The sequence below is a fragment of the Strigops habroptila genome, chromosome W (genome assembly GCF_004027225.2).
Source record: "Strigops habroptila isolate Jane chromosome W, bStrHab1.2.pri, whole genome shotgun sequence".
NCBI classification, from domain to species: Eukaryota; Metazoa; Chordata; class Aves; order Psittaciformes; family Psittacidae; genus Strigops; species Strigops habroptila.
In genome coordinates this window covers 100,036-124,078 of record NC_044301.2, presented here as the reverse complement: position 1 = coordinate 124,078, position 24,043 = coordinate 100,036, and the positions used below count along the sequence as shown (strand labels likewise).

At 40.9% G+C, this 24,043-nt stretch overlaps 1 protein-coding gene across 1 annotated transcript in view; it reads right to left on the bottom strand.

The window, feature by feature from the left end:
- LOC115601763 (nipped-B-like protein) overlaps positions 1 to 24,043 on the bottom strand; it is a 158,120-nt gene that overhangs the window by 68,880 nt on the left and 65,197 nt on the right. The window contains exon 10 of the mRNA XM_030472147.1: positions 3,246 to 4,736. Coding sequence (XP_030328007.1) covers positions 3,246 to 4,736 — 1,491 coding nt within the window. The remainder of the gene's footprint in view (positions 1 to 3,245; positions 4,737 to 24,043) is intronic.

Genomic DNA, 24,043 nt, shown 5'->3' with positions numbered 1-24,043 from the left:
CCCATAACATCCTCGTAGGTAAGCTTCCAAAATGTGGGTTAGACGAATGGACAGTGAAGTGGATTGAGAACTGGCTGAATGGCAGAGTTCAGAGGGTTGTGATCAGCGGAGTAGAATACAGTTGGAGGCCTGTAATCGGTGGTGTTCCCCAGGGATCAATACTGGGTCTGATCTTATTCAACTTGTTTATCAACGACCTAGATGAAGGGCTAGAGTGTACCCTCAGCAAGTTTGCTGATGATACAAAGCTGGGGCAGTGGCTGATACACCTGAAGGCTGTGCTGCCATTCAACAGGACCTTGCTAGGCTGGAGAACTGAGTGGAGAGAAACCTCATGAGGTTCAACAAGGGCAAGTGTAGGGTACTGCACCTGGGGAGGAAGAGCCCCAAGTACCAGCACAGGTTGGGGGCTGACCTACCAGAGAGCAGTTTGACTGAGAAGGACCTGGGAATATTGGTGGATAAGTTGACTATGAGCTGGCAGTGTGCCCTTGCAGCCAGGATGGCCAATAGTATCTTGGGGTGCATCGGGAGGAGTGTGGCCAGCAGGATGAGGGAGGTGATTCTCCCCCTCTACTTGACCCTGGTGAGGCTGCATCTGGAGTACTGTGTCCAGTTCTGGGCTCCTCAGTAAAACAAAGACAAGGAGCTACTGGAGAGGCTCCAGCAAAGGGCCACAAGGATGATCAGGGGCCTGGAGCATCTCTCTTATGAGGAGAGACTGCGGGAGCTGGGCCTGTTTAGTCTAGAGAAGAGCAGACTGAGAGGGGATCTCATTCATGCATATAAATATCTCAAAGGTGGGTGCCAGGAGGATGGTGCCAGACTCTTTTCAGTGGTGCCCAGCAACAGGATGAGGAGCAACGGCCATAAACTGAAACACAGGAAGTTTCATTTCAACATGAGGAAGAACTTCTTTACATTGAGGGTGGCAGAGCATTGGAACAGGCTGCCCAGAGAGGCTGTGGAATCTCCCTCTGGAGACATTCAAAACGCACCTGGACACATTCCTGTGTAACCTGCTCTAGGTGGCCTTACCTTGGCAGGGGGGTTGGACTAGGTCATCTCCAGAGGTCCCTTCCAACCCTAGTGATTCTGTGATTCTTGAAAATAGATTTTGCCTTATGAAGAGATATCTTTATGAACCTTTTAAAACACTGGATTTCACCTAATTATTTTGTGTAATATATCCTAGGAAGTAGGGCAAAAAAATATAAAACTAAAAATACACATGAAAAATCTGAAGTTCAAAGATACTTTCTCCTAAAATTGCCTGGATGAACACTCAAAACTTGATTTGCAAGAGAATCATAGTTACAACATTATTTTTTCCATGAAACTTATTTCTAGTATCTAGAATAAGATTCTTACAATGATACAATAGCAAAGAGACTGATATTGGATTCAAACATTTTTTCCCCCTTTAAAAGTATGTCCCAAGTTATTTCAGAATATGTATAAAATATTACTTCAGAAAACACAAAATACACAAAAACACTGCAGAAAAGTTATAAACCTGACATTAATATGAATGCATTGCTCATGTGTGACACAGCTACTAGAGTCATGCCAATCAGAGTCATTAAAACCTTTACACATTACTAAAATATACTATATTAATAGCCACATACAATACAGACTACAAAAAAGTCTACTTAAAAAACGTTTTAGAAAGCATACACTCACTGTATATGCCTCTGAGGGCTCTGAAAATTACTCATTTTCTGCACATAGATTTATGTGATAGAAAAGTCTATCCTTTTGAGACTAGAGCGGAATTCCATCAGAAAGTTTTCAGTATTCCCTATCAAGAACATAGATGTTTTATCTGTAATCTGTAGACTAAGATGACAGCAAAGATGTCATAATTTTATGTCCAACTCTAGCTACCTATTATTGTTAAGAAATTGAAATTTTGCCTGTTCTGAACCTCAAAAAGGGAGAGGGAAAATGTTCATATTTCCAGGATAAAGAGAAAATATTTAACAAGGAGGCTAATATTTTTACAAATAAGTAATACTCATTCTGAATTATTAAGCCTTTAAAAGTCTAAGGTTAGTAGAGAACAAACACAGTGTGCTAAATTCATTATAGATATCAACTCTGTACACATGCACATGAAGTTATACATTCACGAAGAAGATTTCTACATAATTTCTTATCAGATCAACTTTGTAAGAAAACATTTTAATCTCCACTTCATAAGCAGTGACATACCTGAAACTGCATTCATAAATAATCCTGTATACAGCTGAAATCCTCTACCCTGCCACTTTATTTGTCTATTTTTTTACACGACAGCTCTATAAAAATAACTATGTAGGAAATTTAAATGCTTTAAATTAAAAACATTAAAAAAGAAAGGAACCCTGACCAGTTAATGACATTGATTTCACAATGTGAAATGATCTACTTCGGTCTGAAACCAAAGCCAAAATTACAGCACCAAGAAGAAAAGCAATCTTATTTTTAAAAGTGTCAAATCTGCAGAAGAGACAATCAATCAAATATCAAACCTACAAGCTATTCTGAATAATTTCCTATTCATATTACTAATTTGAAAATGCCAGCCCACTGTTTACCAGTTTCTTTCCTCTTTCTGCATACACTGGACCATAGAGACAACAATATCTGAATTCTCCTAAAGACAGAACCTTTTTATAAGCTTATTGTCACACAGCCTAAAATGTGGAGGCTTCCCACCAGAGTTTTATTTATAGTATGAGAGGCAGATGGGACTTTGTAACTGCATTCTTATTGCATCATGTCAAAACATCCCTTGGAAAAATCACATTTCATTTCCAATTAAAAATATAAAAGAATCTTAGGGCTTGTATACATAGTATACACCACTCCAACTACACTGATTTAGTTACAGTAGTACCAGTCCCTTATATAGACACACTTAAACCAGTTTAAACCATTCATATAGCTGTTATGTTTAAACAGATAAATTACCAGATCAAACTAATGTAGCTGAAGTACAGCTTAATATTTAACTGTTTCCACATTAGGTACTTGCATTACAGTAAACAAATTATTTCAGTTACACCGTAGCAAGATTTTCGATAATGACAATCCCATAGACAAGTTTCACTTTGTTCCCCAAAATCACCATATAAGGAAACATATAAACTATCAAATGTTTGTGTTTAATTTCTAACCACAAGAGTAGCAAATCTAAAAGAACAGGAGTGTACAAGATATAATGTAATTAAAAAAAAAATTTTTAAAAAAAATCTTACCTTTATTAGATTTGGATGACTTGTTCTTGTTAGGTTTAAAACAAGAGCCCCTTGATTTATCTTCTCTATCCTTGATAAATTTCTGCACATCATCCAATGAAAGCTTTTGAAGGACAACTACAGGCTTAGCTCCTTTATTTAGATCTTCAACTAGCACAGTCTTCTCTATTTTGTCCTTCTGTTCACCTTTAAACTCAGTTTTCCTTGACTCCTGAGTAACATTGCCATCTCTATCACGCTTGATTTTTGGAATGACAAAATGTTTCAATGCACCAGATCTTGCCCCCAACAAATAACTGGGAAACTCTGCTTTACTGTCATGTGCTTTATTAGTATCTACTTTACTCTTATTACCATCTGTCCTTCGTTCATCCTTGCTGTTGGGTGATTTAAAGCCAGGTTTATCAGGTCTTGATTTACTAGAATCTCCTTTACCTTCCTGTTTAATGCGAGGGCTGTCAGGTCTCGATTTCTGGTCCCCAGAAGAAAACCTTTCCCTTGATTCACCAGACTCATGTCTATGTTTCCTTTCAAATTTCTCAATTTTTGAACCATCAGATTTAATACCATGCTTAGAATCACGTTCATTTTTGTTTGAGGATCTCAAATATTCAGGCCTTCTAATCTTGGATGGATCTCCTCTGTATCTCTCTGACTCCTGCCTGTCCTCAGATCTTTGTTTAAGGGTATCATGGTCATGCCTCAGTGTATCAGAAACTGAACGCCCATCAGGCCTCTGTCTTGTTGGATCAGATCTACTTTCAGATTTTATCCTTGAAGGATCAGATTTCACATCTAGTTTATGCCTAGCTATTTCAATTTTCTTATCTGACAATGATTTACTTGAGTCCCTCCTGTTATCATGTCTATGTTTAGGTGTTTCGGGCCTGCCTTCACTCTTCTGTTTCGGTATTTCAGGCCTCTGTCTTATTTCCTGCTTGCCATTATTTTGTTTTCCCTCATTTTGTTTCATCTCCATTTGCCTGCTCTCATTTTGTTTTGATTCTGTCTGTCTGTTTTCATTGTGTTTCACTTCCATTTGTCTGCTTTCATGTTTAGCTTCTACCTGTTTGTTCTCATTATGTTTACTTTCCAACCGCTTGCTCACATTTTGCTGAAATTCCATTTGTCTGTTTTCATTTTGCTGGATATCCATCTTTTGACCCTCAAAGTCCAATGTTTTCCTAAAAATCTCAGGATGGTTTTCAGGTTTAAATCTAAGAACTCCAGCAGTGTCTTCTTGGGGAACACACACAAACCCATCGTTATACTGCTTAATTTCTTCAGGTTTTTTGATGGTATTCAAATCCTGAGTTACTGTTGCCTGAGAGTCCACTCTTCCTGCTTGCTGCAGATCAATACTAACCATCAACGCTGGCCTCGCCCCATTTCCTGCAGAACCTGTCTCCTGAGAAGCTGCTCTATTTCCTCCAGTAGCACCTCCAGCCTCCTGTGGTTTGTTTTCTTGTTTTCGCTTCTTCAGAGGCTTATCTACAAATTAGAAGAGAAAAATCACAAATGCTATATATAGAAACAGGTAAATGTCCAAGCAAAAACATCCATTCCCTTCCACCCCCACCAATTAATCCTCCTCAGCACGTATGTGCACACACAACAAAACCCATTGAATTTAAAAGCAAGAATAGAACTTCTCTAATACTTTTTAATGTATTCGTATTATCATTTGTTGTCAGTCTACCACATGTGCCAATTAATCATTAAAAAACCCTCAAAGCATATGAAATCCAAGTCCACAAATCAATTTACACATGAAGCAAGTTTTAAGGAATACTACTATAAAAGATTCTCTTCTGCAGATTCAGCCTGCTTCATTATACGTGAACTAACATAGGATCTGCAATGATTAAGATGGAAGTTCTCCCTACTTGGTTCAGTGCATCAGTTGGACTTCACACATATTGTAGCCAGGGAACACATGAACAATGAACAAAAATTATTTAAATAACTTCAACGCTCCATGCTTCTCTTTCTTTGAAACAAGGAGTATATAAAGAGTTGGAGTCTATACCATAACACACACATGTGAGGGGCCGCTACACACATAAAAGCTTGAGTATTTTCCCTTTGCAACCATAATGCTTTTCATGGATGAAATAAAAAGTTTGGTGATAATTTTATGTAGTGTCAAAAGCTTGACTCTGCAATAATCCTTTCAGTTTACATAAAAAAACAAAACATTAAGAGTAGAATACAGAAAAAAAAAAAATGAACCAATCACACCCCCTGTAATTTGGTAGAATTCATAGAAATGAGAAGCGCATGGAAATATCAAAAGGACTATGTTCTATCCATTTAAAATACAACCTATTTACATTACCAACATGGTACTCTAAAATTAATTTTTGCCATGAAACTCAAAAGCCCTGCCTGCACTAATGCTTATATTCTCATGTCTCAAATATCATTTCATAATTTGTCAAAAAAATTTCACAATTATTTTCTCTGTAATCAGAGAATATTATTTTAAGTCTAAGTAATGATCAAACACAGGTTGGAAATTCTGTTGTAGATCTATTGTCAAAACATCTAGACCACAAATGCAATATAAAAAAAATAACTTATTTTGTAACTAGATTTGTGGTGCCTTATCACCAGATGCAATGAGCCAGCTCTCTTTTTGGGAGCAAGGGAAGGGAGAAGGAAGAGGGAATTAAACTCTAACCAAAAAAAACCCCAAACTCTCAAGCTATAAACTAGAAATATAACATATGACTTCTAATTTCTTTTATACTTGTAGAGGATTTTTATTCAGAAGAATTAAAACTCTGAAGGATCATCTCCAAAATTAACATTACAACACAGTAACAAGTAGCAACATGATCAATTTCAGTTATACGAACAGGTTTGTGGGGGGTTTTCCCCCATCATTTTCATTCTCAAATCTATTTTTGTATCTCTCCCTAAAACTCCAAAATTATGTACATTTAATGGCTGGCAGACAGTAAAGACAGATACAATAAACTCCATGCAGAAACTGATCACCTGAAAATAAGGAACTTTGAGAAGTTCAACAAAAACCTGTAGGAATGCCTGCCAACTTTATGGTAGACATGTTAAAATAAATTTGCTAAATTGAAGGTGCAGCTTTTTAGTATGCAAATTTTTGCTTTTTCTTTACAACCGCTGGATTCATATGAAAGCTTATATAAACTTCCCTACCCTACTTATTAAAACAAATGTATTTTTTTGAAACCTTCGTGCAGTGACAAAAATTCTTTTTCTCCCTGTGATGAAGAGAGCTTTGACCTCACTGAGCTTCATGGTAGGTCTTAGGAATGGCCATGAAGTAGAAGCTGCCAGATGGATAGATTTCAAATTTGATTATTTTTTAACATATACATTAATATATGTACATATACATACATATCACTACCTTATTTCTCAATTAAAACTCTTCAAATTTTGAAGCACAAATTGAGAAGCCTGTATTCTTAGGAAAAAGTCAGTCAGCTTTTTCATTTGAATCCAGAAATGTCAGCCACACTGAAAAAGTCCTGTAAAGCTCTGATGGTGGATCTAACAGTAGCCTTTAAGACATGACTGATACCAGTTATCTGCCCCGTTCCTTTAACTGACATTATCACCTGTAGCAGAAGGGAACACACATTCACATTTCCACAAGTGTGTTTCATTGTCCAGTGCATCATCTTAAGGCACTAGTGCTAGGTTTGCATTAACCTACCAGACTGAACAAGTCAGCCAAGAGCCAAGCAAATATTTCCTTCTGCTACCCCTACTACAGGAGCAAGGCAGATGGCCAGGAGCTGTGATGCCTTAAACTGCTGTAGCTAGATCAACCAAAACTCACCTTTCAGAACCCTCATGCTGAAGGATCTGAGATAAAACAACCAAAACAATTCAGGTAGGACCAATTTTCTCTCTTGAACTTCCATAACTGACCAGGCTCAAAATGCTGCTCTTCATCATCATCCAAAAAATGAAATTGTAAGTTGAGAACGCATAAACAAATGATTACATCACAATGTGGCATATTCCCTCTAAACACAGAGCTCTTTTGATGCACCTTCCTCATTTCTCTTGACAACTGGGTGCTGATGTTTTAGTAAGTTATAACCACAACCTGTTGACATCTTATCTGAGAAGAAAGGGATGCCTTCAAAGTTTTCTTTTCCCAAATGGTAAGGCGATTGCAGACAGTTATAGATTACTCACAGATTTTTCATATATTTCCAGTGCATCTTGATGGCAATCCTGAGAACTAGAATTGATCATTACTGTTTTGCCTCTATAAGATTTCTGGATCTAGGACAAAAAAGCTGGCCCAAGGATATGAAAATATCAGGTTGAACGAGGACATTAAAGGTAGGATGAGTACATAGTACCACTATCTTCATTGAGCATAAATGGAAAATTTCCACTGAATGAGCAGAAAAACTTTTTAGGTTGCCATCATAGCTGCAGAAATACGAAAGGTGAAAAACACCATCGGGCTTTGGGCTTCGAGGGTTTTTATCAAATCTTGAACTCACTTTAAACTATATGAGAATAATTAATAGAGTATCAGAGAAAATAAGAGTAATTAACCTCTGAAAACAGATGTCTTCAGGTCTTCTCTTTTACAATCAAATATATGCAAATTTGAATAAATCTGCCTTGTTAAGGCATGAGTACCGAGACCCCTTAGGGTCTTAACGAACAGATGAACTTAGGAACTTTTACAATATCCATTCAAATATATTTCATAACCTTCAAGGCATCAGTATCCAAGCTTCATCCACTTTATTCCATAGATAGTAGTATTTCTTTTTATCATCATGATCCAGGACTTTGCAAAAATATTAGACTAATGTTTTTCTTTCAAATCCTGCAGACCTAGATTCAAAGCTTGCCACAGTTCTGAACAGGTAGGCTCATAAGCTCTTGAGACCAATAAAGCCTGATCAGGATCCTTTTCCTTCACTCTTTGTAAGAGTTTTCTTAATAAAAGGAATATGTAGTAAGCCATAGAAGAGCTTTCTGACTATATTGACTATATTAGAGATCAGGTATCTAAGTTTGTTATTCTCAGATTCTTTTATTTTTAGAAACATTATTCACTCCTCTCACACACACACACACCCCCAATGTAGATAACATCCAAAACGTACCTACATTTTGTTCAATTCCTTGAACAAATTTATGACAGTTTGGAGTACAGTCTGATCCCAGTTATTCTCCTATGTATGCAACCTTTTGGCTGGGCCAATCTCCATGGATGTCCTCTTTACATTGCAATATGCTCACCAAAAGGCAGTGTCTTGATACTCAAAATAAAATCATAAGCTACCTTATTCTAAAAAAATAGCAGAAATGTTCTGTCAAATTAAATGGGTCACTGTGGTGCAAGAAACAAAATATTAAAGGAACCACAAGTTCAAAATGGAAAAAAAGGTTAGCTGGATTTCCAAGCAGTTGTGTCTCACCTGTCCTGTTATGAACAGTATTCCTGGAGACAGGTTGTGGCCTTCATCTTTGGAAATATCTGTGTGTCAAAACAATGAGTACCTTCAGATTTAGAAATTTATTACTGCAGAACTTTTGTGCAAAAACACATTGCACTGGAATAACCACAGATATCTTCAAATACATTTCTGCTGAAACTGCAAGTCAATTGTGATTTGAAGAATATCCATCCTGAAAACAGATATACTTGGAAGCTGAGCATCCAGCAGCTGGATGAGGGGAGCTGTATTAAAGAAGTATCTCCATTCTTCCATTTAATCTGAAATCTTTCCAAAGCAGCAGCCAGACCACCACTAGTGCTGGAGTCTCCGATGTTACTGCTTTCTTGCAAACCTGATGACTGTCTTAGGTCCCAGATTAAACTCTTTCAACAAATGACTATAATAGGATGATAGCCTAAAACTTCTAGAACTGCTTGTCCTAGCAAACTGAAATGGGACTTTTGTAAATACCTGTGAAAAGTTAACAAGTCTAAATAATAAACATGTGCATGGTTGCTGAGCTTTGTTTTAGAAGAATGGTAAGGCTCCGCTCTATTAATACTGTTTGGTAGACTTTAAAATCCAGAGATTTCTGAATGATCTTGAAGACACAACAGATAAATTACCACTTCCCCATTTACACCTCGTAAGGGATTCAGGTGGAGACTTCATATCCAAGATGGTTAAATGTGAATGTACTCCTCTTCAGAGCCACAAAGACAACTGATCCTCTAATGCTGAATTCTAGATGAACCATTTTGATGACTCCAGTACAAACTTTCTTTTTTTACACACAATTAAGAGTTTATATTTTAAAGCTCTAACACTCTTCAGAGATTACTGGGATATGCCTCCACTCATTTGAAATACCGCTTATTTGCATTATTTAAATCAGCAATGAATAAGTTGATGCCAAATACACCAGTCCTAAACAGTTATTACTTATTGTCAAACCTTCAATTTTTGAACACCAGAGATGAGTCAGCCAGAGGCCAATTACAAGCTTATCTTATTTAAAGCTAACAGTCAAGACAAGGAATTTTCAACAAAGAACACATAACCATATGCCTAAATAACAAATCTATGCTGACAACTGTTTTCATTTCCTAGTTATTTTTCACAGATCTCTTCAAAGCTGTCCAAGCTCCCTGTCCTCCCAACCGTGTTGTGTAGACCGCAAGAATCTGAACCAATCAATATAAACTGGATACAAGGAAGATTTAAAATTACTTTAACGGTACTGATGGATGACCTATCAATGGAGTAAGGGCAAATATCCATTCTTATCTTTCTACTCTTTCATGAATGTTCAGCATTACTGGCCATGAGAGTCTGCTCTCACCTGACCTCCCTCCAAAACCATATTCCAATAAGCAAAGAATTAAACAACCAAGAGAAAACCCTTCCTGTCAGTAGAAGAGATTCCTACAGCACTAGCTCCTCCCCTTGAGAGACTCAGCAAGCATAAGTCAAAAAATTTAGTCTCACCGCTTGCTCCCTTACAGAAAAAGCTAAGAAAGTACAGTCATGAACCTGGTATAGTAAGCTTTATGAAACAGAATGTAATTCCAACGGCTCCAAAATAGAGACCAGAGGGCTTCCAGCTGCTGCAGTTAAAAGGAAGAGATTTCTGAAAATCTGAACAGAAACAGCTGCTAATTTTCAACAATCTGTCTAGAGACTTTATCAAACTTATGGTAACTATGCAAAAAAGAAAGCCCTTCAGGAGGAATGTCCAACCTCCTTCAGGGCACAAACAAACCAACCCCCCTAAACAAAACAAAAAAGAACACCCAAAAAACCCCCAAAACTCCAAAAAGACTATAGGAGTATCTGACACGCATTAGGGTGTAGCAGAATTCAGAATCTTCATTTTGCTTAAGTTCTGTTTGTTTTCTTTAATATGACTGTTCTGGTTTAAGCCCAGCCGGTAACTCAGCACGACACAGCCACTCACTCACTCCCCCCCTTCTTCTCTCCCACTCCCAGAGGGATGGGGAGGAGAATCAAAAGAATGTAAATCCCACAGGTTGAGATAAAAACAGTCCAATAACTAAGGTACCATAAAGAACTACTACTACTACCACCAATAATAATAATGATAAGGGAAATAACAAGGGGAGAGAATATAAAACTAGAAGGGAAAAGGAAAAGAAAACAATAAATGCAAGTGATGCACAATACAATTGCTCACCACCCGCTGACCGGTACCCAGCCCGACCCGAGCAGCGATCTGGGCCTTCCGGGTAACTCCCCTCAGTTTATATACTGGGCATGATGTGCTGTGGTATGGAATACCCCTTTGGCCAGTTTGGGTCAGGTGTCCTGTCTCTGCTTCCTCCCGGCTTCCCCTCCTCCCTGGCAGAGCATGAGACTGAAAAGTCCTTGATCAGAGTAAGCGCTACTGAGCAACAACTAAAACATCGGTGTGTTATCAGCATTGTTCTCAGGCTAAAGTAAAAAAACACAGCACTGCACCAGCTACTAAGAAAGAGAAAAATAACTTACAGCTGAACCCAAGACAATGACAATAACATAATCGGCATAACTGAAGAATGAAATATGATCTTATAAAATTTTCTACTTAAGGATGTTTGATAACTCATTATTCCCTGTCAAACATAGTAACACAAAAGAAATATTAAACAAGAAATTAACAAGAATTGAACTACAGCAAATTATAATCAAGTATCTCCACTTCTTTAGAGACTGGAAGCTGTAATTTATCCTCCCTGAAATTAATATTGATTTTACAAACAATATGATTTCACAAACAATATGATTTCAATTTATTTGAGAGACACAAATTCTGGGGTTTATCCATATGCCTGCTTTGTGAAGAATTATAGTTTTGTAAACTCAACTGTTAAAATAATTGCACTTAAGGTTTTGCTCACACTTTCTGAAATACACAACGCAGCACAAAATTTGACAAGAAAAATTCAGAGTAACAGCACATTTAATGAAAACTACTTATTTTATGTATCACAGATTAACATAGCCAATTAGTTTCAAATTCATTTGTAGGAACAACAAACTTTAGAAATAAGCAAATTACTTCAAAATGTATTGGTGAACACTTTTAATCTCCCTTACGGATTTTGATTTCATATTGACATCGTACCTTACATTCAAAAAAATATCTTCAATTAACTAGACCCATGTGCTGATTTTGGCTGGGAGAGAGTTAATTTTCTTCATAGCAGCTAGTATGGGGCTATGCTTTGGATTTGCACTGGAAACAGTGTTCATAACACTGGGATGTTTACATTGTTGCTGAGCAGTGCTTACACAGAGTCAAGGCCTTTTCTACCTCTCACACTGCCCTGCCAGCAAGTAGGCTGGGTGTGCACAAGAAGTTGGGAGGGGACACAGCTGGAACAGCTGACCCCGACTGATCAAAGGGATATTCCATACCATATCATGTCATGACATAGAAGAAAAGGGAGGGGACATGTTTGGAGAAATGGCGTTTGTCTTCCCAAGTAACCATTATACATGATGGAGCCCTGCCTTCCTGGAGATGGCTGAACACCTGCCTGTGATGGGAAGTGGTGAGTGAATTCCTTGTGTTGCTTTGCTTGTGTGTGTGTCTTTTGCTTTATCTATTAAACTGTCTTTATCTCAACCCATATGTTCTCTCACTTTTATCCTTCCAATTTTCTCTCTCATCCCACCAAGGGGGTGTGAGTGAGCAGCTGTGTGGGGCTTAAGTTGCTGGCTGGAATTCAACCACAACAGTCCTTTTTGTTGTCCAACGTGGGGCTCAAAAGGTTCAAGATAATGACAGGTTTGATTGGAATGTGCCAGACGTCATCTACCTGGACTTGTGCAAAGCGTTCGACACTGTCCCGCATGACATCCTTGTCTCTAAATTGGAGAGACATCAATTTGATAGATGGACCACTCGGTGGATAAAAAACTGGCTCGATGGCCGCACGCAAAGAGTTGTGGTAAATGGCTCGATGTCCAGTTGGAAAACTCTAACGAGTGGTGTCCCTCAGGGATCGGTGTTGGGACCGGTCCTGTTCAACATCTTTGTCGGCGACGTGGACAGTGGGATTGAGTGCGCCCTCAGCAAGTTTGCTGATGACACCAAGCTGTGTGGTTCGGTTTATACGCTGGAGGGAAGGGATGCCATCCAGAGGGACCTTGACATGCTTGTGAGGTGGGCTGATGCCAACCTTATGAAGTTTAACCAAGCCAAGTGCAAGGTCCTACACCTGGGTCGGGGCAATCCCAGGCACAGCTACAGGTTTAGTGCGAGGTGTCCCTGCCCATGGCAGAGGGGTTGGAACTAGATGATCTTAAGGTCCTTTCCAACCCTTACTATTCTATGATTCTATGATTGAATTTATAGCTGTTATTGCTGTTTAACTATTAATTGACAGGCTCCTGTGATTGCCATAGGGCTTGCTTGCCTTATTGTAAATCAGAGTCTAGTGCTCATTAATGGCTGCTTTTTGCTTTTGCTGTAGTACTTATCATCATAGTCTGCTGTGCCTGGGAACATTTTGATAATAGCAATGGCCATGTGTCTGGACTGGCAGATGGCCAGGGCATCACTGCTGTTTCTGTGCTGCTGTACTGGACAGGCTGGAACTCCAGTGTGAACACAAGTTGAAAGGACTGTGACCTGTGAATGAGTCCACATGGCAGAAGGACACCCTGAAGCATCTGTGGCTCATAGATAAGGCTCTGCTTGGAGCAGATACACCCCTAAGGAACTGCCATGTGTGGTAAGCCCAAGCCAAAGCAGGGGCAAGGGGAGGAGTTCATTGCAGTGTTAAACCCTATGGTCTGGTCCAAAGAGGGTGAAGACTGTAATGGAAAAACCTTTAAATTGTTGCAACCCATGATTTGAGTTGCATGTTATAAGAATTAGTTAAGCAGGAACCATCTGAACTAATGGAGGACAAGCCTTACAAGAAGCAATGCAAGTGCAGCAGTGAGCTGACCTGAGCTGGCTCTGGTGCCCAGTAAATCCACACAACATACCACCTCTCCCATCCTGAGAGACCACCATAACAGATGGAGCCCAGAGACATGGACTAAATGAACTCAATGGACATTATGTTGACATCTGCGGACATTTTGAATGGTGAGCACTCGCCTCAGGAGCAGGGCCCGCTCTGGGAGCTCTGCCCCGGTGGTGGCCAGCGTAGGCACCCAGACAGAGCCGATGAGAGGGGAAGCTGCGGCGCAGACCTCGGAGTGTAGAGAGTGCCTCGACTGGTCTCTTAAGGCGAGGGTGCACAATGGACAGGGCTGCACTCGGTGCGCCCTGGTGGAGGTCCTCCTGCAGCAGGTGGCTGAGCTGCGGGAGGCTGTTGGAGAGCTAAAAGATGCCAGGGAAGCTGAGAGGGAGCTGGGCTGCTTGCTCCAGGCCCAAACTGCGCAGGGGCTGCAAACGTCCAGCATTGCTCATACAGGAAAGAAGGAGGGCAGCGACCCAGGAAGCTGGGAATTAGTCACGAGAAAAACGAACAAAAAAAGGAGGAAGAGGACAATTAACGACAAGGGGCTTCCTCCTAAATCTGATGTCCCCACCCAGAACCACTTCGCAGTTCTGCAGGAGGCTAATGAGAAAGCACCCACCACACCTAATGAACACCCTGCTGATGCACCAGTAAAGAGGATCACTACTGGTGCCTCCAGGAAAAAGAGGAGGGTCATAGTAGTAGAGGACTCTACTTTGAAAGGCACAGAGGCACTCATCTGCTGGCCTGATCCAGTCTCCAGGGAGGTGTGTTGCCTCACAGGGGCTCGGATCAGGGATGTTGCTGAGAGGCTGCCTGCTCTAGTAAGTCCTGCTGACTATTACCCCCTCCTAGTGGTCCATGTGGGTGCTAGAGATATAGATAGCAGTAGCCTGGAGAACATTAAGAAGGACTACAGAGCCCTGGGAGAGGTGGTTAGGGGCTCTGGAGCTCAGATAGTTTTTTCATCGATTCTCCAGGACAAAGGGGAGGACCTTAAAAAAGCTAGGCGTGTCTGGCAGGTTAATAAATGGTTAGAATGCTGGTGCCATAGTCAGGGGTTTGGCTATTTAGAACATGGGGCTCCATTTGGGAGGCCAGGTCTACTGGAGGCTGGTGGAGCTGGTCTCACAAAGAAAGGGAAGAGCCGTTTTGGTAGGAGGCTTGCCAGGCTGGTCAGGAAAGCTTTAAACTAGATGTGTTGGGGGAGGGGAGCATTGATCCATCCCAACACTCCTGGTCAGTTGCCAGCACCTGTAATAAGTGCTTGGAGCCATGTAGAGATGTTCCAGCTGCCCCAGCCATTGAGTCGGCTGCATTTGGAGCTCGGCTAAGGTGCCTCTATACAAACACCCGTAGTATGGGGAACAAGCAAGAGGAATTAGAGATGTGTGCAAGGTTACAGGAATATGATGTCATTGGTATCACAGAAACATGGTGGGATGGCTCCTATGACTGGAATGTCAGAATGGAAGGTTACAGGCTGTTTAGAAAAGACAGGCCAGGCAGACGGGGAGGGGGCGTTGCTATCTATGTCAGTGATAGGCTGGAAAGTATGGAACTCTGGGGACGGGTGATGAGGTAACAGAGAGTTTGTGGGTCAGGATCAAAGGGAGAACAGTGATGGGGGACATTACTGTGGGGATCTGTTACAGGCCGCCTAATCAAGAGGACTCTGTGGATGAAGCGCTCTGCAGACAGATAGGAGCAGCCTCACGCTCGCAGGCCCTGGTCCTCATGGGGGACTTCAACCATCCTGACATCTGTTGGAGGGACGGTACGGCCGGGCACAAGCAATCCAGGAGGTTCCTCGATTGTGTGGAAGACAACTTCCTCTTTCAAGCAGTAGAGGAGCCAACGAGGAGAGGTGCCATGCTGGACCTTGTGCTCACCAACAGGGAGGGACTGGTTGGAAATGTAACGCTCCAGGGCAGCCTTGGCTCTAGTGATCATGAGATGGTTGAGTTTGAGATCCTCAGGACGGTGAGAAGAGCGTGCAGCAAGCTCAGTGCCCTGGACTTCAAGAAAGCAGACTTTGGCATCTACAGGAACCTCCTTAGTAAGGTTTCATGGGATACAGTCCTAGAGGGCAGGGGGGCCCAAGACTGCTGGTTGATATTCAAGGATCACCTGCTACGCGCTCAAGAGTGTTGCATCCCGACTAGAAGAAAGTGCAGCAGGAGGGCCAGGAGACCTCCATGGATGGACAAGGAGCTGCTGAGGAAACTTAGAGGGAAAAAAGAAGCTTATAAAAGGTGGAAGTGAGGACAGGCAGCCTGGGAAGAATATAGGAGCATTGCCCGGGAAGCTAGGGACCAGGTTAAGAAAGCTAAGGCCCAGCTAGAATTAAGTTTGGCAAGGGATGTAAAAGATAACAGGAAAGGATTCTATAGATACGTAGCTGTCCTGGGTTCAGCTATAGCAGTCATTTTTCTCCTGCTTAGTAGCTGGTGCAGTGCTGTGTTTTTTAACTTTCAGCCTGGGAACAACGCTGATAACACCGATGTTTTTAGTTGTTGCTAAGTAATGTTTATTCCGACCAAGGACTTTCTCAGTCTCATGCTTTGCCAGGGAGGAGGGGAAGCCGGGAGGAAGCAGAGACAGGACACCTGACCCAAACTAGCCAAAGGGGTATTCCATACCACAGCACGTCATGCCCAGTATATAAACCGGGGGGAGTTACCCGGAAGGCCCAGATCACTGCTCGGGTCGGGCTGGGTATCGGTCGGCGGGTGGTGAGCAATTGTATCCTCTCCCCTTGTTATTTCACTAATCATTATTATCATTGGTGGTAGCAGTAGTGGTTTGTATTATACCTTAGTTGTGGGACTGCTCTTATCTCAACCCGTGGGAGTTACATTCTTCCGATTCTCCTCCCCATCCCTCCGGGAGCGGGGGGAGGAAGGGGGGGAGTGAGCGAGCGGCTGTGTGGTTCTGAGTTACCGGCTGGGCTCAAACCACGACAGTAGCAAATAAAAGACAGACTAGGGACAATGTGGGCCCTCTCCAGAAGCTATCAGGAGAACTGGCTACCATGGATTTGGAGAAGGCTGAAGTTCTTAATGACTTCTTTCCCTCAGTCTTCACCAGCAAATGCTCTGACCACACCATGAAAGTCTTGGAAAGCAAATGCAGGGACTGTGAAAATGAAGACCTTAGGCCCACTGTAGGAGAGGACCAGGTTCGAGACCATCTTAAGAACCTGAATGTGCACAAGTCCATGGGACCTGATGAAATCCATCCACGGGTCCTGAAGGAGCTGGCGAATGAAGTTGCTAAGCCACTGTCCATCATATTCGAAAAATCCTGGCAGTCAGGTGAAGTTCCCGATGACTGGAAGAAGGGTAATATAACCCCCATTTTCAAGAAGGGGAAGGTGGAAGACCCAGGGAACTACAGACCAGTCAGTCTCACCTCTGTGCCTGGCAAAATCTTGGAACAGTTTCTCCTGGAAAGCATGCTAAGGCACATGAAAAACAATGAGGTGGTTGGTGACAGCCAACATGGCTTCACTAAGGGGAAATCCTGCCTGACCAATTTGGTGGCCTTCTGTGATGGAGCCATGGAACTGATGGACAGCGGCAGAGCAGTTGACATCTTCTACCTGGACTTGTGCAAAGCATTCGACACTGTCCCACATGACATCCTTGTCTCTAAATTGGAGAGACATCAATTTGATGGATGGACCACTCGGTGGATAAAAAACTGGCTTGATGGCCGCACGCAAAGAGTTGTGGTAAATGGCTCGATGTCCAGTTGGAAACCTGTAACGAGTGGTGTCCCTCAGGGATCGGTGTTGGGACCGGTCCTGTTCAACATCTTTGTCGGTGACATGGACAGTGGGATTGAGTGCGCCCTCAGCAAGTTTGCCGATGACACCAAGCTGTGTGGTTCGGTTGATACGCTGGAGGGAAGGGATGCCATCCAGAGGGAACTTGACATGCTTGTGAGGTGGGCTGATGCCAACCTTATGAAGTTTAACCAAGCCAAGTGTAAGGTCCTACACCTGGGTCAGGGCAATCCCAAGCACTGCTACAGGTTGGGCAGAGAAGAGATTCAGAGCAGCCCTGCAGAAAAGGACTTGGGGGTGTTGGTTGACGAGAAGCTTAACATGAGCCGGCAGTGTGCGCTTGCAGCCCAGAAAGCCAACCGCATCCTGGGCTGCATCAAAAGAAGCATGACCAGCAGGTCGAAGGAGGTGATCCTGCCCCTCTACTCTGCTCTCATGAGACCTCACTTGGAGTACTGCGTACAGTTCTGGTGTCCTCAACATAAAAAGGACATGGAGCTGTTGGAGCGAGTCCAGAGGAGGGCCACATGGATGATAAGAGGGCTGGAGCACCTCTCGTATGAAGACAGGCTGAGAAAGTTGGGGCTGTTCAGCCTGGAGAAGAGAAGGCTGCGTGGAGACCTCATAGCAGCCTTCCAGTATCTGAAGGGGGTCTACAAGGATGCTGGGGAGGGACTCTTCCTTAGGGACTGTAGTGGTAGGACAAGGGGTAATGGGTTCAAACTTAAACAGGGGAAGTTTAGATTAGATATAAGGAAGAAGTTCTTTACAGTGAGGGTGGTGAAGCACTGGAATGGGTTGCCCAGGGAGGTCGTGGATGCTCCATCCCTGGCGGTGTTCAAGACCAGGTTGGACAGAGCCTTGGACCACGTGGTTTAGGGCAAGGTGTCCCTGCCCATGGCAGGGGGGTTGGAACTAGATGATCTTAAGGTCCTTTCCAACCCTTACGATTCTATGATTCTATGATTTTGTAGAAGATCATAGAATAGACTCATAAAATAGTTTGGGTTGGAAGGAACCTTCAAAGCTCATCTAGTCCAACCCCCCTGCAATGAGCAGGGACATCTTCAACTAGATCAGGTTGCCCAGAACCACATCCAGCCTGGCCTTGAATGTCTCCAGGGATAGGACATCTACCACCTCTCTGAGCAACCTGTTCCAGTATTTCAATACCCTCATTGTAAAAAATTTCTTCCTCACATCCAGCCTGAATCTCCCCTCTTTTAGTTTAAAACCATCACCCCTCATCCTATTGCAACAGGCCCTGCTAAGAAGTCTCTCCCCATTCTTCTTACAGGCTCCTTTTCAGAACTGAAAGGATGCAATAAGGTCTCCTCAGAGCCTTCTCCAGGCTGAACAACCCCAACTCTCTCAGCCTTTCCTCATAGGAGAGGTGTTCCATCCCTCTAATAATTTTTGTGGCCCTCCTCCGGACCCTCTATCAATAGGTCCATCTTTCCTGTACTGAGGACTCCAGAGCTGGATGCAGTACTCCAGGTGGGGTCTAATCAGAGTGCAGTAGAGGGGCAGAATCACCTCCCTTGACTTGCTGGCCATGCTCCTTTGGATGCGGCCCAAGATACGATTGGCCTTCTGGGCTGCAAGCACACATTGCTAGCTCATGTCCAATCTTTCATCCACCAGTACCCCCAAGTCCTTCTCCTCTGGGGTACTCTCAATCCATTCATCCCCCAGCCTGTATTGATACCGGGGGTTACACTGATCCAGGTGCAGGACCCTGCGCTTGGCCCCACTGAACCTCATGAGGTTCACATGGTCCCACTTCTCAAGCTTGTCCAAGTCCCTCTGGATGGCATCCCATCCCCTAGGCGTGTCAACTGCACCACTCAGCTTCGTGTCATTTGCAAACTTGCTGATGATGCACTCAACCCCACTATGTCGTTGATGAAGATAGTGACATCAAGATATTAAAAAGCACTGGTCCCAATATGGACCCGAGTGTTTTCACTCAATATTTCATTCTTTAAGAAAATATAAAGTAATTTTTCCTAGATAGATGAAAACATTGCAACACTTCATTGGAATTTCACTAGATAGAAGAGGAATTTCTTCCCCTTAATTTTCTTAAAACACATCTGAACACAAGACAAAAAAAAGCCTCTCATCTATAGGAACTGGACATTGCAAACCTGCTTTTTTCTTGGGAAAGCTATATGAGGTACTAGTTTCACCCATTACAAAACACTACAAAATGCAGACCAAATGAATGTTCGTACACACAACATACACCATACCCGATTATCTAATTGTCCTACTACATAGAGCCACAATCAGTTATATTTTACACTGTCTCATTTCATCTTCTGGTATTAGTGACTGTAATCTTCTGCAAGATTGCTATACAAATGACTACACTTACACTTGTATCTCCATTTTTAAGTAAATAAAACCTCTATATTTTTTGAAATGAATGGTAACATACTGGTTATAATTACACATTCTGTCATTTCATTCATGAGCGACATAAAACTAGATGTAAACAAACTTAATTTTTAATAGTGTTCTTCTGTTAGTCTCCTCTTTGGGGGATTTTCATGGGGAGATTGGTAATGAGGAGAAAGGGAGAAGAAGAGCTGGATAAGAACTTAACTTTTAAGAGAAAAAGTTTACTTACCTATAACTGTAGTTTTGAGTTTTGCTCCGGCAGATTCACACTCTTGGGATGTGTGCGTCTGCTGCTATGGGCTTGGAATTAACTAAAAAGAGGAGGACCCACAGCAGACATCCAAATGCCCCCTAACTGATCCAATTATCAGAAATAGTTATTACAGCTTCACTTCTTCCTGATTCAAAGAATCTACAGTAAGATTCCAAAGTGGGTAAAATGTATCCTCAGAGGTAAACTATATAGTGGAAAAAAAACCCCACAGAAATGACTAGGTTTGTCTCATTTAAAAAAAGAAAATGCTTCTAAATGCTTTTAAGTTAAAAAACAAAAAAAACAACAAAAACACCCCCAACAACCACCACAAAAAAACCCACAAAAAAAAACCAAACCCAAAACTCAAAAAAACCCCCCCAAAAAAAACCTCAAAAAAAAAACAAAAACAAAAAAAAAAACACAAACAAAAAAACCCCAACAAAAAAAAACCCCAAAAACCAACCAAACAAAAAACCTAAAAAATTCACCTCCCAGTGAAACGGTTAGTGATTAATGAGTCCCTGACTCTTCTCGCAAATTCTAGAGAACAGTTCCTTTTACAAGTAAAAGTAGAACTCAGTCTGTTAAGAGAGCTGCATTATATAAAAGTGTCTTTGAAGTAGACTAAAAAGTCTACTACGTATGGAAGAGCTCAAATTAAAATTTAGCAAATCTGAATAAAATAAAAAACTAAAGCAACATGAAAAAGAGTCTCTGAAAAAAGATGGGTTGCTTTCTGTTTTTTCAAGTAATTTTCAAGGTTATCTTTCCTTTTCCCAATTCTAAAAGACTCAAAGCTCCTTTTAACATTAATATCTTTAATATTTTTTATTTTTGCAGTATTTGGGGCTTTTAGAAAAGCATGACATATCTTGAGGTAGAAACCTTGAACCTGAAAATTAATTCAGTACATCTAAATCTTGACAAACAAGAAGAACTTAATGTAATGTTCTGAGAAAGGTTTAGACTGAAAATGACTGACTAGCTTTGAACTACTTGACTACAAACAAAAATAACCCATTTGTATCTGAACGGTGGCAACGCAGAAGTTAATGAAAAGAAGTGAGGTTACCAAAATGCAATTTCTTCCTCAACACTCTCCCCACCCCACGGAAAAAAAGATTCCTGATAAGAGCAAAAATTCCTGTGCCATAATTTTCTAAAACTCCACAGGATTTCCTGTAATTTCTCAGAGTAGTCAAATTCAGAATGTGAACTAAGCACAGCCCCAGTTAAGTGAAGAAAATAGGTTCAGAATATGGACCTCTGCTTGTTTCAAAAGCATTCGAGAGCATCAGGTAATACAGGAAATGTGACTACTGACAGTGATTAGAAGAAAGCATGCGTGAAGCTTCATTATTTCTAATTCTTTAGAAAGGTATCCTGATGTACCTAAGCAGAGGATGATTCACTTGTTCTCAACTGTTGTGGAAAAAGATAATCCCTTTCTGTATTAAACCTTCTGAATCACTTTTTTTCATCTCAATCTGAGTCTTGATAAAAAATAGCTTGATCTATTACACATCCTTTCAAAAGAGAAGATATGATCTATTATTGATTGATAACTTGTATCTGATGAGGATATAGAGGCCATCATGAGGGAGGCAATGAAAACCTGAGGCTTGTCATGTTCCATGGACTTGTTTGTTCTGAAGCTTTTAAACATAATAGATGTATTAGAATGTAACTTTTGGTGCCGAGTGCCTTGATCTCCAAAATCTCCAATTATTCCTTTCATTAACAGATACAGACAAATTGCTTGCAAAATTAATCAATACAGAGAGACTTCCTTGATGGAAAAAGTAGGAATAGATTGACTCTTGTCCTTCCACACAGAGGACAAGGACGAAACCAGCTTTTTCAAATTTTCTACCTCTCTATCATGATGAAAAGTACCGAAAGTACTATAATTTCCAAAGGAGTCTAATCTATATTTCCCACATGTACCGAACATTCTAAAAGAACCTCAACATTGGAGAAAAAAAAAAAAAAAGACAGAAGTGACCACTTCTATCAGAACTTGTGAGTACAATTCTACTCAAAATAATTTATGGAAGACAAGAATGTGTGCCTACACAGAAAGTGTACAAAAGCAGCAAAGATTTTCCTAGATTTTAGTATGCGCTAGCATCTAGAGTAAGATCTCTAGATGGACGCTTGCTACGTACAGTATCAGCTAGCACTATACATTCCTGTTCTAATTAGACTGAGTACATGCTACAATAATGCTATTTTCTTGACATAATGTGAACTGAAGTTACAGTGTATGTACTAAAATGCATAAATGCCAGGCTTTTGCATAAATACAGTAAGCAACTTTGCAAAAATTAATGACAAATTTGGGAGTTACTGGATATATTTCTAACAGACATATTCCCATAGGAATAATAGAGGAAGCTTCCACCAAACAAAATTGCTATAACTAGAACAATCCTGGAGCGTATCAAATTGTAGACATAGTAGAAACTTACAAGCAACAGCAAAAGCATTACCAAAAAATAAGAAACCTATTTCTCCAAGGTAACAACTTTTCAGGAAATGTGTCCCAAAACTGCTAAAAATCCTTCTACTCAATACTATTCATTCACGGCTGAAACCTCAACAGCCAAAGTGAAAAGAGCTGCTGTCTAGCATAGGGGCAACTTATCACCAGTGAATAAATGGTGATCATTTGTCCCAATATAAGGCAGCAATTCTTGCACCTGATCCATAGCAATTGGAGGAACTCAGGAAGAACTGAGACCTGGCAGAGAATGCAGGTAGAAGAGAAGCATAAGGTTGGAATCCTTATTTGGCAAGATGGTTATTGAGCAGTGGTGAAGGGGAGAGATCACATTCCATAAAAAACACTCCTTTCCCCAAAAGAAACAAATATGAGTCTGCTCATGGCTATGTAATTATGGTAAACAAACTTCACGACTAATATTCAACATCTCCTGAAAGCCAGAACAAAAGAGAATGAGTGTTTTAGTCTTACTCTGTTTGAAGACTGCTGTGCACCATCAAAAATACACTGCATTTTTTTGAGATGCTTTGCAGCTAAAATATGCTGGAGAATCTACTCAAAGCGTAGGGATGTAAAAGTAGCTTTTTAAGTAGTAGGAGACAAACCACAAGCTCTCCATAAATAAATTTTACATTAGTAGAAGAGATGTAAGCAAAGTAACAAATTCTACCACTTCATTAAATCAAAATTAAAGGCAGTATAGATCTCTTTTGAGATGAGCACCCATTTTCTTGGTATATTCACAAACGGTGTTTTCTAACAAAACTTGATTTAGTTACCAAATAAGAAATACCTAAAAAAATAATCCTTTTAGTAATTGCAACAAGAATATTTACACACAAACAGAACAAACTCACTCTCACACACACACTCCCCTCCAGGCATCTTTAAGGGGGGGGGGTGTGTGTGTGTGTAATAAAAGAACGCTTGAACTTGCACTCTCTGTTGGTTAAAGACCCAAACCATATGTAAATTCAGTTGCCTCTACACAAGTATGTCCAAAATCAACTATTTTCACCTATGAACTTCCAAATCTGTGCCATTTTTTACTCTGCAAGATTTTTCTTGGGAGTATCTAATAAATTAGCATTATGCTATATTTTTTTTTTCTCTTAAGTTAAACACAGTGCAGAGTAAGCTTCTGAAAAATACTTATGTTAACCTATCACTATCTACTTTATAAACCATATCTTCAAGATTTACATGTGGGTTTTGCATCCACTTTTGATATTTCTGAAGAAAAAAGAAAGACTAGAAAAAAAATGGGGGGGGAAGAAAAATCAAAGAAGATAAATTAATTGAAAATCAGTTCAGACAACCAGTACAGCTACTGAAGTGAAGAGCAAATACTTCAGAGGCTCATTTGGTTCTGTGCTAGACCATATGGATATATGTT